The sequence below is a fragment of the Neofelis nebulosa genome, chromosome 5 (genome assembly GCF_028018385.1).
Source record: "Neofelis nebulosa isolate mNeoNeb1 chromosome 5, mNeoNeb1.pri, whole genome shotgun sequence".
NCBI classification, from domain to species: Eukaryota; Metazoa; Chordata; class Mammalia; order Carnivora; family Felidae; genus Neofelis; species Neofelis nebulosa.
In genome coordinates, this window is record NC_080786.1 from 159,239,056 (window position 1) to 159,256,584 (window position 17,529).

General features: G+C 49.8%; 1 protein-coding gene across 11 annotated transcripts in view; it reads left to right on the plus strand.

Moving 5' to 3' along the window:
- Positions 1-17,529, plus strand: part of PCNT (pericentrin) — a 137,404-nt gene that overhangs the window by 100,004 nt on the left and 19,871 nt on the right. For all 11 annotated transcript variants that reach the window (XR_009262421.1, XM_058732326.1, XM_058732329.1 and 8 more), the window contains 8 exons: positions 4,927-5,640; positions 6,484-6,586; positions 9,391-9,545; positions 14,044-14,238; positions 14,867-15,040; positions 15,622-15,805; positions 16,974-17,196; positions 17,333-17,483. Coding sequence is in view for 10 of the 11 variants with exons in the window: in XM_058732326.1 (XP_058588309.1) it covers positions 4,927-5,640; positions 6,484-6,586; positions 9,391-9,545; positions 14,044-14,238; positions 14,867-15,040; positions 15,622-15,805; positions 16,974-17,196; positions 17,333-17,483 (1,899 nt within the window). In the remaining variant the exon portion in view is untranslated. The remainder of the gene's footprint in view (positions 1-4,926; positions 5,641-6,483; positions 6,587-9,390; positions 9,546-14,043; positions 14,239-14,866; positions 15,041-15,621; positions 15,806-16,973; positions 17,197-17,332; positions 17,484-17,529) is intronic.

A 17,529-nucleotide genomic window follows, 5' to 3' on the forward strand; every position in this document is an offset into this window, starting at 1 on the left:
CGTGTTCTCAGTTGCTTATATATAATATATATATTATATTATATATAATATATATATATAATATAATATATATATTGCTTAATATCTTTCAGCAATATATTGTAGTTTCATTGTACAAAACTTTCATCTCTTTAGTTCAGTGAATTCTTAATTAGTTTCTTCTTTTTTGTTGCTATTATAAATTGTTTTCTTAATTTCCTATCCGGATTGTTCATTGTTCATGTATAGAAATGTAACTGATTTTTGGATGTTGACTTTATATATCCTGTGACTGTGCTGAATTGATTTATTAATTCTAACAGGGCTTTTTTTGTAGAATCTTTGTTTTCTATTTATGATCATATTATATTGGAACATACAATATTACTCATTCCTTTCCAATTTGGACACCTTTTATTTCTTTTTCTTGCCTAATTACTCTGGCTAGAACATCCAGTACTGTGTTGAAGAGAAGTGGTGAAAGCGGGCATTCTTGCCTTATTCCTGATTGTAGAGGAAAGTCTTTCAGTCCAATACCATTGAGTATGATGTATGGTGTGTCTTTTTCACATATGGTTTTTTATTATGTTAAAGTAGTTTCTAGTATGTTGAATGTCTTTATCGTGAAATGCATTTTCTGTCAAATGCATTTTGTCAAATGCATTTTCTGCATCAGTTGAAACGATCATGTGATATTTTTCTCCTTCATTTTGTTAACGTAGTGTATTACATAGATTGGTTTTCTTATGTTAAACTATACTTCCATTCCAGGAGTAAGTGCCACTTGGTTACACTGTATGATGTTTTTAATATGGTGTTGGATTCTGTTTGCTAGTCTTTTAGGATTTTTGCATCAATGTTCATAAGGGAAATTGGTATGTAGTTTTGTTTTTGTAGTGTCTTTTTCTGTCTTTAGTATCAAGATAATGCTGGCCTTGTACAGTGAGTCAGGAGCAGTTCTCTTTGTTTCTGTCATATAAAGGACAATGTAGAGAATTAGTATATAATATAATATCCTCCTTAAATATATTATATATAATATCCTCCTTAAATATGTGATAGAATCTACCAGGAAACCCATTTGGGTTCTTCATTTTTTTGGAAAAGTTTGAGAAGGATTGATATTCTGTCTTAAATGTTTGATAGAATTCACTAGTAAAATCATCAGGTGCAGGGCTTTGTTTTGTTGGGAGATTTTATTTACTTTTTATTCTCCTTTGTCTCTTAGAACCTTTCTTGGTTTAAGTTTATTTTGTCTGATGTTAGTATAACCATCCTGTTCTCTTTTGGTTCCTGTTTGTACAAAATAACCTTTTCTGTCCTTTTACTTTCAACTGTTTGTGTCTTTGGGTGTAAAGTGAGCTTCTCATAGCCAGTTGGATCATGTGTTTTTATCCATTCTGCTGTTCTTTTTGATTGGAGAGATTCATTTACATTTGAAGTAATTACTGATAAGGAGTCACATGCTTTTTTCATTTTGCTGTATGTTTTCTATATGCCTTACAGCTTTTTTTTTTTGTCCCTGATCTCCTGCATTATTGTATTCTCTTGTGTTCAGTTGATATTTTATAGTGAAATGTTCAAATTCCTTTCTTATTTCTCTTTGTGTATATTCTATAGCTGTTTTCTTTGTGGTTATGTTAGCGATTACATTTAGCATCCAGCATTATAACACTCTGGCTTGAATTTATACCAGCTTAACTTTAATCACATATAAAAGCTCTTGTTCCTGGGGCACCTGGGTGGCTCAGTCGGTTAAGCGTCCCGACTTTGGCTCAGGTCATGATCTCGCAGTCCGTGAGTTCGAGCCCCACATTGGGCTCTGTGCTGACAGCTCAGAGCCTGGAGCCTGCTTCAGATTCTGTGTCTCCCTCTCTCTCTGACCCTCCCCCGTTCATGCTCTCTCTCTCTCTCTCTCTCTCTCTCTCTGTCTCAAAAATAAGTAAATGTTAAAAAAAAAAATTTTAAAGCTCTGCTCCTTTATAGCTCTGTCCCTACCCTTTTGGTTTTTGGTGTTACAAGTACATTTTTATACCTGTGTGCCTCAAAACAAACTAATGATTGGGGTTTTTTAATTTTTATTTATTTTTTAACTTTTTTTTTTTTTTTTTTTTTTAACGTTTATTTATTTTTGAGACAGAGAGAGACAGAGCATGAACGGGGGAGGGTCAGAGAGAGGGAGACACAGAATCTGAAACAGGCTCCAGGCTCTGAGCTGTCAGCACAGAGCCCGATGCGGGGCTCGAACTCAACGGACCGCGAGATCATGACCTGAGCCAAAGTCGGCCGCTCAATCAACTGAGCCACCCAGGCGCCCCATCATTTATTTATTTTTGAGAGACAGAGCACAAGTGGGGGAGGGGCAGAGAGAGAGAGGGAGACACAGAATCCGAAGCAGGCTCCAGGCTCTGAGCTGTTAGCATAGAGCCTGATGTGGGGCTTGAATCCAGGAACCATGAGATCATGACCTGAGCCGAAGTCAGACTCTCAACAGACTGAGGCACCCAGGTGCCAATTTTTATTTTTATTTTATTTTTTAATTTTTGTACCCCTAGGTTTTAATTTTTAATTTTTATTTTAGAGAGAGAGAGCATGTGTGAGCTGGGGGAGAAGGTTAGAAGGAGAGGGAGAGAGAAAGAGAAGGGAAGGGAAAGAAAATCTCAAGCAGGCTCTGCCTGATGCAGGGCTCAATCCCACGACCCTGGGATCATGACCTGAGACAAAATCAAGAGTCGGACGCTCAACTGACTGAGCCACCCAGGCACCTCCTAATGATTTTTTTTAAATCCATTAATCTCTGAAGTTATATAGAAAAAATGTGGAATTACAAACTAAAGCTAACAATAACACTAACTTTTAAACTGACAATTTTTAAAAAAAATGTCTCTTATTATGTATTTATTTAAAGTTTACATATTTTTTAGCAGGAGCGAGAGCATGCATGTGCATGAGCTGGGGAGGGGTAGAGAGAGAATTCCAAGCAGGATCTGTGCCGTCAGAGCTGAATCCAACATGGGGCTCAATCTCATGAACTGAACTGTGAGATCATGACCTGAAATCAAGAGTTGGACGCTTAACCAACTGACCCACTCAGGCGCCCCATAAAAAACATGTATTTTTTAAATCGTGATGAAAGCACAACGTGGAGTTGCAAAGCACTATTACAATAGAACAAACGTTTTTAGAAATTCAAGTATAATTAACGTACAGTGTTCTATCAGTTTCGGGTGTACAAAATGGTAGACTAGCTTTTATTATATTATGCATGCACTTACCTTTACTGAGATCTTTATTTTGCCACATGACTTTGAGTTACTGTCTAGTGACCTTTTATTTCACTCTGTAGCACTCCCTGGAGCATTTCTTGCAGTGCAGGTGTAGTGGTCACAAACTCCTTTAGCTTCTATTTATCTGGGACTATGTTAATTTCTTCCCCACTCTTAAATGACAGTTTTGCTTCATATTGAGTTGACAGATTTTGAGTTGACAGATATTCTTTTAGCGCTTGAATATATTGATGCAGTGTCCTCTGGTCTCCAAACTTTATGACGGGAAATCTGTTGGTGATGTTTTCGAGGGTACTTGTATGTGACAAGTCATTTCTCTCTGCTTTCGAGATTCTCTGTTAGTGCTCTGTTAGTATAGTGTTGATTATAATATGTTTTGGTATGTGTCTCTTTGAGTTCATCATATTTGGGGTTTGTTGAGTTTCTTGGATGTTTATATTCATGTCTTTCATCAATTCTGGGACGTTTTCAGTCATTATGTCCTCAAATAGTCTCTCAGCCGCCACCGTTTCCTCTTCTGGGACTCCCACAATGCATATGTTGGTATGCTTGCTGGTGTCCCAGGGGTGTCAGTCTGTATTCACCTTTTTCAATCTTTTTTTCCTCAGTTGTCATCATTTCCATTTATTTTGAGAGTGTGCAAGGAGGGGAGGGGCAGAGAGAGAGAACCCCAAGCAGGCTCCTTGCTGACAGCAGAGAGCCTGATGCAGGACTCGAACTCACAAACAGTAAAATCATAACCTGAGCTGAAATCAAGAGTCAGATGCTTGAATGACTGAGCCCCCCCAGACGCCCCTTATTTGTTCTTGTTTTTTAATTGTTGTATGCTATCTCTGTGCTGAGGATCTGCTTAAGATGTAAACTTCAGGTCTTCTCAGATCTTTTCTTAGCCTGCACCTTTGCCTGGGCACATGTAATTTCCTCTAATTTCTTCTGTGTATGCAGTTGTCTTTGAATGTTCTAGTTTTTAATTTCTCCCCAGAAAGAAAACAGAGAAAAATGCTGTGGTAGAAAAAAGGATCACCAGCCCTTTAAATCTCCTGCAGGTCACTTGAGCCAGAGGGGGAGGGGCTATGACAGTGGTCTCCCACATGTTTGCACCTTCCAGATCAGAAGCAGCGGCGGGAGCACAGACCCCCCCCCCCCCCCACACACACACACACCCCACCCCCATTTGTGGGATAGTCCTATGCCCACCGTGGCTCCCACACATTGTGTGTAAGCTGCTCCATGAGTAGGTGCACACCAGCCTGCCGAGGGGCTGGGGCTGGGAGACGGGTGGCTGCTGCATGCTGAGAGCTGCAGTTTCCCCTCCAAGCCTCCCCCTGGAAGTTGCAAGCCTCGGACAGACTCCAGAGTTAGAGCAGACAAGGTGCTGCCGGTGCCGTTGGTGCCCAGGTGGGAGACAGGTTCCTGGGGCTTCCTGCTCGGCCACCTTCCCAGAGTCCTCTGCAGCATTCACTTTGCAGGCAGAGTTCTCAGCTTTGGTTCTGTTTTTCATGGAATTAAAAAAGCTTGAAATCTCAAGAGTTGGAAGGACCCGAGGGCTTCATCATGGAGGCTCATTCTTAATTGCTCAGACAGCTTTGAAATTGGCTGATAAATACTTGACTCTGTAATTCAATTATTTTACTTTATACATGTTCTTTTCTACATGCAGAATAAAGAAAAACTACTGGAAGATTGTCAGCTGCAGAAAGTTGGTCTCATAAGTCAGGTGAAAGAACTTCAAGAAAAGTTGAACCGTCTGGTGCATTCTGTGAACTTCCAGAACAGTGAGACAGAGGATTTCAAATTTCAGCAGCCATTGGCATCTTCACATGCTTTAGAAAATAATTTGAGTGACAGTTCCAGTAATGGTGAAGAAACTGACAAATTGCCTCTTGTTGATGCATTTCATATTGACAAAACCACGTGTGATCTAATTGACCTTAGTGGAAATCAGGATTCATTGGTAAGAAATGAAATGCCAAATGTTCCCATGGAAGATAGGGTTGATTTGCAGGATGGATCACTTTGTTTACAAGTGAGCCTGCACAGTGGCTCCCATGACCTAACCCATACCCAGGAGCCCGGTCCCGTGAAGAACGCACTCAGGGCAATGGACCTGTCTTCCTGGAGCTCACCTGAGGTTGTCAGGAAGGACTCGACCCTTGAGCCTGCACCCAGCCTGCCCTTGACGCCCTGCTCAGATGCCCTGAGCTTGGATGCCTCTGCGCAGGACAGGACAAGTGCCTCACTTCAGGCTGATGAGTTGGACCTGCTTTGGTACCTGGGCGGGTCAGCGGCAGGAAAGGCCTCCAGGTGGGCAGAGTCTCCATTGGTTGTAGACAGGGCTCCCTCCACTGACCACCATGTGCAGCGGACGGCCGTGGTAAGTGTTCATCCCTGGGTGGTGCCCCGGTTCAGCGTCTGTGGGATGCCCAGGGCCCCAGCATGTTCCCATGGGAATGTATTTGCAGGGCCCACAGTATCATAGCTGCGGCCATTGTTGGTTCATCTCCTGACAGGGCCTGTGGGCCAGGTGTAGGTTCGCACCCGACAATCCCCTGGTCAGCTTTCCGCAGCGCCAACCACAGTCCATTGTAATGTGAATAATTAGGACTTCGGTTATTCTTACAAACACGTGCCATGCATCAGTCCTACTCAGACACTCCCACCAGACCTGCGCACACTCACCAGTGTGGACTCGAGAAGTACAGTCGTAAACCCGTCTTCCTGTGTAGTTTTTGTTCAGGTTCTTTGGCTGGAATCTGTTTCCTGGATTTATTTTGAGTTGTAGTTCATATTTAATAGATTTTACATATAATACTAATTTATTTCAAAAACAGTTATTTTTGAGATAAATCGTACCTTCTTACGTAATAATTTTGAGATTTTGTATATCCTGGATTAAATACAGTAAAAACCAACTAACAGAGGACTTTGTTATTTGAGATACACGTATATTACCATACACACTACCATAAAAATTACCTTTAATCTGAAATATTTGCTGTTGACTTCTTTAAAATAATCCTAGAGAACTGTGGCTGGGTTTGTTTAAATTCTTTAAAGCCCGTGATTTCATTAGGTCCACAAGTGTGAAACATGTGTTGGGTTCTGTATGGGTAAATGATAAATTCAGACCTTAGAAAGTTTCCCTCTGACCAGTTTAGTTCTGTGATGTATTAAGTTACTATTTGACGACCGTTTAAAAACCTGCCTATTTGAACAGGAGAAAGATGTTGAAGATTTTATTGTAACATCTCTTGATGCTCAAGAAAAGCCCAGATCCTCTCCTGTTGGGTTCGAAGGAAAAAACAGCAGAAGTGATAATGGTGAGTCAGTCTTTTTAACTCTAAGGTTTTAGGGGACAGAACAGCATGGAGGCCCCCAGCTTGGCGTTCGCCACGCTTGCCATGCACACTGGCTGTGCCCGTCTGCGTCTCTGTCCTCTGTGCTCAGTGGCACCTGAAGGCCTGATGTTGCGCTACTCTGGAAAGCTTGGTTGTGCACTTCGTGGAGTGCGGTCCCTGCACTCAACACCCAGACATCCTCACTGGCGCCCTGCACGGGAGGGAGGCTGTGCCGTGTGGGCCCCGAGAGGAGACCCTCACGTTTCCGGCGGTTCCTGCATCTCCCTCTGGATGTTTGTAGCGGGGTCGTCGGCATGGGGGTCCTTGAGAGCGCGCACGGTGACGCCGTGCTCTTCCTGGGGCATCAGGGCAGACGGTGCGCGGCGCCAGCGTGGACCCCTTGGCAGCGGTGTCTGCCAGATTTTATTCTGAGTTTTCCTTTTAGATTGCTCGGTGTCAGGGAGCGGGGATGTACTTGGAGACCATGTCTGTGGTCTCTTGTTTCTCAGACTCAGACACACCAGTGTTAGCCTCCAGTAATGATTGTTGCCTGCGTCATCATTAGGATAGTTGCCAGTCATGACCTTGTAACCTTGTAATTTTTTCTATAATTGTTGGCTTTTTATAAGTCCATCGCTTCAGGAGATGTTTCAGCATTTTTAAAAAAAGTCATCATTGGCTTAATTCAGTGCCTTTTAAAACTAGACCGAGGTGAAGTACAGTTCATGGACGCTTCAGCCTGTGCAGAATAGGGCCAGCAACGTTTTAATTTCAGTTTTGAGTTATTCCATGGAGTAAGTGCCCGGAGTGGTTCTGCACAGTGCCTTCCAGCCTCCCCACTCCGAACCACTGTTCCCTGGGGATGCCCACGTTCAGCTTCCAGAAATTTGTTCTGACACAGATTTCTAAGTCACATTTGCTGGTTACAGAACATGTTGAAACTTCTGGCTGCCAACTTCTTCTACTTTCCTTCCTTGTTTTTCTAAGGTGGCCCCGTTGTCCCGCTCCGTCCCCTCACCACAGAGCATGTGTGTTCTGAGCACCCCTGTCAGATTCCCACAGACCTTCTGGGACCAAGGGTCCTCTCCCAGACAGCTGGTTTCCTTTCTCCTTGCTTCTTCCTGTTCTCCATCACGGGTCCTGCCCATGCTGTCTGTAGGCATGGGCATGCACTGCCCACATGACCTTCACCTGCCCACCTGACCTTCATGTGCTGTCTCTGCTTGCCTGGTCAGACCCCATGTCCCTCCTTGGTGGTCCTAGTTTTGACAAAGTGTGTTCTCTGGAAGCATTTGCAGAAAAAGCATGTGTGAGATGGGTTTTCTGAGAATGTCTGCACCTTCTTGATGTTTGTTGATAGTTTGGGCTTGGTGCAGACTCATGGGTGACAAGTCATGTTCCTTCAGACTCCTGAGTGCCTGCCTGCCTGCCTGCCATCCAGACCCTGATGTCACCCAGCACCACGGTGGTCCCTTGCCGCCAAGCACCTGGGCGCAGCGCTGCCGGCTTACCGGGAACAAGTCCTTCTGCCCTGAGTGCGTCTTCCTTCTTCCTGGGATGTGGGTCACTTCCTTGTGGCTCTCATCTTGCCATACTTCCTGTTAATCACTGGACTCATTTTCTTATTTTCTCATTTTTTCTGTTTCCACTTCTTTGTACTTACGTTCTTACTTGTTAAAGAGCTTTGTGAGAATTTATCCCTTAATCTTCACATCAAATGCTCCCATTTCTGCTGTGTCTTAATTTCCAAGAGTTGTTCTTTCTCATCCTCTTTTCCTTTCTCTTGAAACTTCCGTTCCTTGTTTACGAATAATATTTTCTCTCTTACTTCTCTGAAGATATTCTGGGTTTTCTGAAGTTTTCTTGTGTTTGCTGCCTTTTTTGTATTTCCTCCAGCTCTTTGAGTCTCTGCTTCGCGTTGTTTTGTGTGTCTGAGTGTTCCTTGGCGTGTCTGAGGCCTTCGGCTTCGTAGCAGGGCAGTCGTCAGCAACTCACTGGAAGCTCTGTGCTCAGAGGGGCCTTGCTGGGGACACTGAGCCCCTCATGCCCACCCGAGCTTGGCGCCAGTCGGAGAAGCAGTTGCGAGGACTGACCCTGCTTTTCTTAGGATGCCCCCCTCCGCTTTCCAGGTCTCCGTGGACTGGCGGCGGGCTGCAGGCTCAGGGACCTACCGCATGCTGTTGAGCGGTGTCCCATTCCTTTCTGAGGCCCCTCCCATCAGGAGCTCCTGGTGTCTCAGATGCTAGACTGTTGAGGGCTCTCCAGTTTAGGCTGGCTGCTCTCAGGGCTGGTCTCCACCCACCCCATCAGGCGTGTTCACTTTTTCCTGGCCAGACGCTTGCTGCTCGTCCCGCAGCCTGCACGGGGGCCTCGGGCTGGCGTCTTCCATGTCTGCACAGCCGCCTCCGGGTGCGCTGGGCGGGCCCTGCAGGTGCTTGCCGTGTGAGCCCTGCGGGCTCTGTCCTGTCTTCGGGGAATAAGGAGACATACTTCTGCACAAGAGTAAACATGAACCAAGGTACCACGAAGGGTTTTATGTTGGAGTCACAGGTGTTAACAGGGTAAACGTGAAAACTTTTTCTCCATCTGTGTGGTTGTGTAGTCTGAGGTGTTTATAAACATGTTTTTGCCGTCTTTGGTGGTTTGTTGATGTCGTCTTCGGGGCCGGGGCCTCATGTGGCACCATGAAGCAGGGGTCTGGCCACATCTCTGGCACTTGCAGGGTGTCCCCCAGTACACTGCCAGAGAGTTGGAGTGTAGACCCTGACTTTGTGCTGTGTTTTTAGGTGATGGCTCGGGGTTTGGAGACATGCTGAGCCAAGGTTCGGGAAGACTCGATGCCCCCACAGCAAGTCCTGTGGTGCTGCTTCCCGCCTCTGGAAGGTTCCGACAGCCGCTGGAAGCCATGAAGGAGAAGGAAGTCCATCCGAAACAAGTGAAGGTAAGGGCTGGCGGGAGCAGGGTACGCGGTGTCGATGGGCCTCCGTGTGCGGCCGCCGTGATTGCCCTGTGGGTGCCACGTCAGGGTGCGTGCGTCACACCACAGGGCCAGCTGCGTGGGGTCTCGCTGTGCTCTAACGTTTTTCCATAGGGGGAGAGGCTGCTGGCGTGGGGAGCTTGGGATCAGGTATCCCAGGCGAGAGCCCAGCATGGCAGGTGGGGGGGTGGGGGGGTGGGGCGGTAGGGGAGGGCTGTGGGAGCTTCGGGCGCTGGGGTCCCGAGAGCAGGACCAGCTCTTCCTGCACCTGCTGCGGCACAGCGCACGGGACTTTCAGGGGTGGCTGTTGTGGTGAATCACAAAAGGCAAAAAGTAAGGTTAATCTTCCTGAATTGAGTTCAGGTATCACAGTGCATGACCCTCTGGGGAGAAGTGGTTGTAAGTTTTGTTTGGTTTTGGAGATTGACCTTTAGCCTTTCCTAAAACAACTGGGGCCTGTGCTCGTGACTGGGCCGCCCTCCACCAGGTGCCTGCCTGGGACCGAGCAGCGGAGCAGGGACCGCATGACCCACTCTGCTGACACAGGGCTGCGGGGCCACATTGGAGAGCCCAGCCCACTCTCTGCTGTGGGAGCTGCTGCTCAGGAGGGGTTGTCTCTGTGTCCTCAGGGCCTAGACCATTCTGCCTTCTGCTCTCCGCTCTTTTCTGTGTGTCCCTGAAGTTGACACTTGAGAAGAAAGGTTATCTGCACTCGTGTAGCAGTGCGGGCAGTTTTGATGGGCAGCCTGAGCTCTGACTCAGCTGGCTTGAACGGCACACAACATTTATCACTGGACCATACTGGGAGTTGGCTCCTGGTGTGCTGGCTCCAAGTGTATACTTAGAGAGGCCACCAGCGTCCCCGCACTCGCTCATTCCTTCCCTGTGCCACCAACAGGAAGCCTGTGGCACTTCTAGGGTCAGGCAAAGCATGGGCCCAGTGCTTCCTTTGAGGCTGTTTTCCAGGAATATCCCTCCCGTCCCCTGCCCTCACCCCCCGTCTTTCATTGGTAGACCTGGTCACACGGCCACCAAGACCAGCCGTCCTCGGCCCCGTTGACGAGCTGGGCTCATACTGACCCACTGCTGACAGGGAGTCATTGTGTGAACCACCTGCCGCAGCCCCGCTCGCCCACTGCTGCTGGTCCCCAGGTCACGGAGCTGGGCCCTTGGTGACCTCTCACAGCCAAACTCCACAGAGCTAAAGCCCCTTGTGCCCTGGAGTCAGAGCCTGGTTCTCACCAGAGGAGGGAGGAGAGAAGCCACACTCAGCTTGCTGCAGCTGAACTGGGAGCAGAATTTAAAAACACTTTTTCTAGTTTTAATTGATATGTGACACTGTGTAAGCTTCAGGTATACAGTGTGTTGGTTTAACACACACGTTGTTTACACAGTGATCCCACAGTAAGATTGGTTAACGCCTCCATCACCCAGAACTTTTAATAAGTTTTCTTTTCTCTCACCAGTTTAATGAATCATTTTTCGTCAAAACCACTGGCATAGACTTGGCTGAATAAGCAAACCAATACAATGTCACTGTTGTGTTTTATTCACATGGTGAAAACATTCCTGTTACATTGCTATTACAATGTCATCAAAAGAAAATGATTTTGATGTTAAGTAAAATCTCCAAAATTGTGTGCATCTTGCTCCTTTAAGAATTGAAATTGGAGAGGCATCTGGGTGGCTCAATCAGTTAAGTGTCCGATTCGTGATTTTGGCTCAGGTCATGATCCCAGCCCCGTGTTGGGCAGGCTCCATGCTGAGTGTTGAGCCTGCTTGGGATTTCTCTCCCCCCCCCCCCCCTCTCTCTCTCTCTCTCTCTCTCTCTCTGTCTTTCTCTCTGTCTCTCTCCGCCTCCCCTCCCTTGCTCATACTCTCTCTCTCTCAAAAATTTTTTTGATATGGGAGTATGTTTTTTGGCTGTTTTTTTTTTTTTTTTTTTTTTTAATTTTTTTTTCAACGTTTATTTATTTTTGGGACAGAGAGAGACAGAGCATGAACGGGGGAGGGACAGAGAGAGAGGGAGACACAGAATCTGAAACAGGCTCCAGGCTCTGAGCCATCAGCCCAGAGCCTGACGCGGGGCTCGAACTCACGGACCGTGAGATCGTGACCTGGCTGAAGTCGGACGCTTAACCGACTGCGCCACCCAGGCGCCCCAATTTGGCTGTTTTTTTTAATTTCCTTTTTTGCATTCCTTAATTTTCTACATGACATAGAATGTTAAAGATATGTTCTGTTAGTGTTTCCAATCCAGGCAGTCTCATGTTAGAGGAGTTTGTAATTTTTAAGGAATAAACGTTCTGATGACAATTCTACGTACTTAGGCTTTGAGGTTTAACACTAGGTGATTGAAAAAGGAAAACCAGAAAGAAGCCCAGTACTTGCCCTGGAGCCCTTTTGCGAAGCAACCGAGGTTGCCTGCAGGGGGCTGCGTGGATGCTGGGAAGTTAGCCTGCAGTTCTCTGTTCGCTTCAGTCGGAACCGGCGACTTCAGTATTCCTGATGTCTGGGTATTTTCTGGGAGGTTTCTCAGGTCACTCTGGTTTAAGTTGCCACCTGTGTTTCTGGAGCGTGAAGCCACACTGCTCACCGTGAGGGACGACTGCGCCAAGAGTCAAGTCGTCTGAGAGCTGGCCCCATGAGGCAGAGTGGTGCCCGCAGGGGCTGAGTCTCAGGACCGCGGTGTGGTCACGGCTCTGGGGGCCCTGAAGCTGGGGATACTGGTGGGGGGGGGGTCCCTGAGTTTGGACTCCTCAGGAGCCCTGCTGGAAGCAGCTATGAATGGGGGTGAGTGATTGGCCTATGGCGCACTGTGCATCAGCTGGAGCAGACAGGGGCACCCGAGTGACAGGCCGACGTGGGAGGTCACGAGAAGGGTGGGCTGGTCACAGCGATGCAGGTCCCTGAACAGAATGCCAGTCCTGAGGACAGGGTTCTGGAACCTCCTTGGACCCAGTGGTTATATCTGTGGAACCCAAGGTCCAAACCGATTGCAGACCCCAGGCCCCAGCCAGCATCGGACCCGGGGGGTCCTGTGACATCACTGAAGGGATGCGGTGGCCTCATGGGAAGCTTTGCTCTCGGAAAGGTGCGGGCAGAGTACCTCCCTTGCCACTGGTGCTCTTTCTGCGTTTATCAGGAGAGCGTTGAAAAGGTGGCAAGTGACAGTCACCTGCAGCCACGTCAGCCCTCCCTGTCTCTGCAAGCAGAGGATGAGGGTGGATGGGTGGATGCAGGAGGTCGTAGACCTCCAGCCGCACCCACAGGGGCCGCCATCTGGACCGCTAGACCTGGCGTCTAACAAACGGAAGGTTTTTTAAAGTAAAAGTGTTTCTAGGGTTATTAAAGAGAATTGTCCTTGGGGCGCCTGGGTGGCGCAGTCGGTTGAGCGGCCGACTTCAGCCAGGTCACGATCTCGCGTCTGTGAGTTCGAGCCCCGCGTCGGGCTCTGTGCTGACAGCTCGGAGCCTGGAGCCTGTTTCCAATTCTGTGTCTCCCTCTCTCTCTGCCCCTCCCCCGTTCATGCTCTGTGTCTCTCTGTCCCAAAAATAAATAAAAAACATTGAAAAAAAAAAAATTTGGGGCGCCTGGGTGGCGCAGTCGGTTAAGCGTCCGACTTCAGCCAGGTCACGATCTCGCGGTCCGTGAGTTCGAGCCCCGCGTCAGGCTCTGGGCTGATGGCTCGGAGCCTGGAGCCTGTTTCCGATTCTGTGTCTCCCTCTCTCTCTGCCCCTCCCCCGTTCATGCTCTGTCTCTCTCTGTCCCAAAAATAAAATAAAAAATGTTGAAAAAAAATTTAAAAAAAAAAAAAAAAAAGAAAAAAAAAAATTTAAAGAGAATTGTCCTTAAGGTAAGCGTAACGTGGAGTTTGGGTGTTTTGTACTTTTGTGTTAGTATTTTACTTTTTTGGGTCCCATCATTAAAGTCCTAGCAAAACCTATTTCTGGTTAAATAGTTGTACCCTGTTGTAGCTTCCCGTTGCTACTTTCATACCTCCCTGTTTGAGACATCTATTCCCATCTATTCTCCAGAGTTTAGGCCTAACATGCCCCTTGAGTGAATCTTTGCACGTGGAGTGAGGACCGTCATGGTCACTTTGGACGCCGTGTTGCCCCCAACCTGGGGGCAGCTCTGGGGAGGCCCCACCATGAGCCCCACCCAGCATTAGTCAAGGGATGGCAGGGGTGGCATCCACTGTGCAGACCCTGGTGGGGCACCCTTGGAGCAGCTTAAGCAGAAATTGTCCCTCAAACCGGTTTTCTAGCAGTCTCTGAAGGTTACGGGGGAGGAAAGTTTGAAAATCTCACAGAACAGCAGAATCTGCTCTTTGATACAAGCCATGGGAGTGCTGTGTGGGTGGCTCTAGTGAGCGTTCGTGAGTGGTGGGCAGGGTGCTGAATGCATGATCAGCTTCAAGCTCCTTTTCCCTCTTTCTGAAATGCATGTCCCGTTGCAGGCTTTGCTACAGATGGTGTGTGATGAGAGCCACCACATACTGGCCTTGTCCGAGTACCGTGGGCCGCCTAGCGCCCTGAGCAAGGGCGAGCCAAGTGCCTCCCTTGAGCGATTCCCAAGGGAAGGCCCTGGCCTGTTGGAGGCAATCCCGGCCCTGAGGAGGCATCCGAGCCCCACACTCCTAAAGGGAGAGAAGGTATGGTGGCATTCTGCCTGAAAGAAAATAGGCTGTGGGCATGGAGCACTTTGAGTGAGTTGCTTGGCCAAATGAGTGGCATAAAGGGAACAACAGGGTCGTCAGTGGACACGGGGGCCGTGCTGGCTAGTCACCTTCTCAGTCATGTTTGCCAGCACATTCCAGCCCTGTAAGGGCAAGAGAGGCCATGGGAGGATGTGTGGCGGGGCTCAGTGGGAGGAGGACGTGGGGCCGGGCCTGAGCCCACAGGGTCTCAGTGCCCACTTCGCAACCAAGGACCCGGGGTGGCACAGAGCGAGAGCCAGGTGCTGAACCCTGGCCAAGGCCACAGGGGGCGGCGGGAGCGGTGGGCAAGAGGGCAGTGCCAGGCCCAGGCCTACAGTGGGGGCGGGAGCGGCCAGTCAGCGGGCACCTGCCCCAGGGCCTGGCAGAGCAGCGGTGGGGAAGAAGGTTTGCCTGCCAACGTTTTCTCAGTCTTACCTGCTGTCTCCTTCAGCACCTTCTTCGTTCACGATGGCGGGCTTGGCTTTTCGTGCCCTGGTCTGGTCGTGGCCTTCTGTTGGGTGGTCTGCTTCAGCCTGCAGGGTGCATTTATGGAAACACCGAACTGTTCGCTCCAATATTTTAGGAGTTTCCTGACATGTGCCTCGACTGGAGAGGAGAGTTTCTACAGATCGTTCAGGAGGCGTTTGGAAAAGAACGGGAGATGCTGAGGGCCGAGCTGCAGCCCCGGCCCTGCGGCTCTGACCCCGGGGACCACAGCTCCCTGTTGCAGAGGCTAGAGAAGGTGGTCCAGGAGCAGGTGAGCACGTGCCTCGATTTAGTGCCCAGAGCCACTGACGGTGAATTTTGGTCCCTGTGTTTCCCCTGACCTTGGAGTGTGGTAGTGACTGAGGAGGAGGTCCTGTCTGTGTGCAAATAGAATCTATTCTGGAAATATCCTGCCTTTCCTTGAAAACAGAGTGGTGCTAAGTGGTCTGGCCCAGGCTGTGCGTGGGAACCCGGCACTGTGAGGGCCCTGGGGGCCCTGCTTCCCCAAGGTCCCTTGTAGGAGAGGGCACTAGAGTCCAGATGCAGGGTCTGTGGCAGGTCAGAGCAGCCTCTGGCACAGACCGGGGTGCAAGTGAGGCCTGAAGGTCCCCAGGGGCCACCTTTGTCCTGTGAATTTGTTCTTGCTCGGTCCCCAAGCTTGTGCCCATGAAGCTGGAAGCAAGAATTTGTGGACGGTGGGCTGTTTGTGCCTGGAGATGCTGGCCTGGCCCAGCCTCCCCCGCCCTTGGGACGTGCTCCCTGCTCCCCCGTCCAGGGGGTGCTCCTCCACGTGGCCATGTCTGTGACCCTGCTCTCCCTCCTTTGCCACCCCGGCTCCGGGGATACCTGCAGGAAAAGTCCTTGGAGCACCTTCGCTTGTCAGACCGGAGCAGCCTGCTGTCCGAGATCCAGGCTCTGCGCGCCCAGCTGCGGATGACTCACCTGCAGAACCAGGAGAAGCTGCAGCAGCTGTGTGCGGCGCTGACCAGCGCGGAGGCCCGCGGGAGCCGGCAGGAGCACCAGCTGCGCAGGCAGGGTGAGCGCCGCCCCTCCCGCTGCCCAGCACTGGGGCTGGTCTGTCCGCGTCCCTGGGCATGGGGACCATCGGCCTCGGCATTTCTTAGTTCACAGAACTCCTGGAAGAGCGACTCTGTGGCGCCGCCCAGGCAGCGGGGGGTCTGTATTGGTGTGTGCGCTGGGCACCAGCAGGACCGTGTCTGGGAGTCCCTGGGGCTTGCACTAGGTCTAAGCAGCCTGTTGTACGCGTTTATGTTAACTTAGGTTCCTTGGGACTTTCTTATAGATATTCACATCATCTCTGGATAAAAAGCATTTTGTTTTCTCCTTTCCATCTGCCACCTCCTCCTACTGATTGCTCCGGTTAGGCCGTCGCGTGCCACCGTGGCAGGCGTCCGGCCATAGGAGAGGTGTTCCACCTCACACCCTCACACAGGCTGCCAGCAGTGGTCTGTGCACATGCTCTTCATCCACCTGCACAGCCCCTTCTCTTCCTAGTGCTGGGTGCTGAATGATGGGCCAGGCCTTGCAATGCTTTGTGTTTGGGCCATGTTGCATTACCTCGTGAGCATTTCTGGGCCGGACTTCCTGGTATTTTGCATCTAAATGCGTGAGGGCTACTGGTGTGTAGCTTCCAGTCTTTGAGTTCTGGTGTGGGAGTAGTGCCAGCCCTCATGGAGGATTGACCGTCTCTTCCCCTTCCTTTTTCCCCGGGAGACTGTAGAGAACCAGGGTTATTTCTTTGCTAAGTCTTGGGAGAGTTCTCTGGGGAAGCTGCTAGGGTCGAGTCAGTCTCTGTTGGGAAGCACGAAGTGTTGGATTGATGGGTGAGGTGGCGATTTAGGACGACTGTGGAGACGGTCACGCCTGGTCTTCGCGCACGTCCATCTCGGCTCAGTCCTCACTCCTGCCTCCAGGAGACCCCGGACCTGAACAGCTGGCCCTGGGGAGCCACGTCCCATCCTCTGGTCTGCACGGCCACTCTGCCTGCACGACTCTAGGTGCCCCGAGGCCTGGAGGGAGTGAGCCTCCGGTGTCCTGGCCATCGGCCTGGAAAACTCATTTTCCCTGAGAGTGACTACATCTCCCTCTCCGTACTGGTTTGTCTTCAGTTTGTGAAATCATTTGTGCAGCTCACCTGGGATTCACGAGTAATGGTATCTTATGTCCCCTAACGTCTTTCTCAGTTGAGTTATTGGCCTACAAGGTTGAGCAGGAAAAACGTATAGCAAGTGACGTACAGAAAACACTGAACGAAGAGCAAGAGAAAGCCAGCAGCGTTCGGAAGCTCCTGGTGGTAGAGCAGACCGTCGTCAGAGACTTAAGATCTGAGCTCCGCGAGTGTAAACAGGACAACGAGAGGCTGCTGGCATCCCTCAGCGAGGCGCAGAAGGAGGTCCTCCAGCTGAGGTGGGGGCCCTAACCCCCCTCCCACACAGCACCTCCTGGCTCCCCGGTTCTGTCCGCACTTTTGTCGAGGAACGCGGCGTGTGCGCGTGTTGTGATAGGCGCCGCGGCCTGGTGTGTCACTGCCTCTCCTGCACAGGTCTGTGCTGGACAGCAAAGAGAGCAACCTGAAGGCCGCACTGCAGGAGCTGGAGAGCGAGCGCGGGAAGGAGCGTGCCCTGCAGAGCCGGCTGGAGGAGGAGCAGCTGCAGCACCTGCAGAGGGAGGGCCAGAGCTCCAAGACCCTGGAGGTGCCTGGGCGCGGGGCTGGCAGGTGGGGGGGTTGGTGGGGGGCAG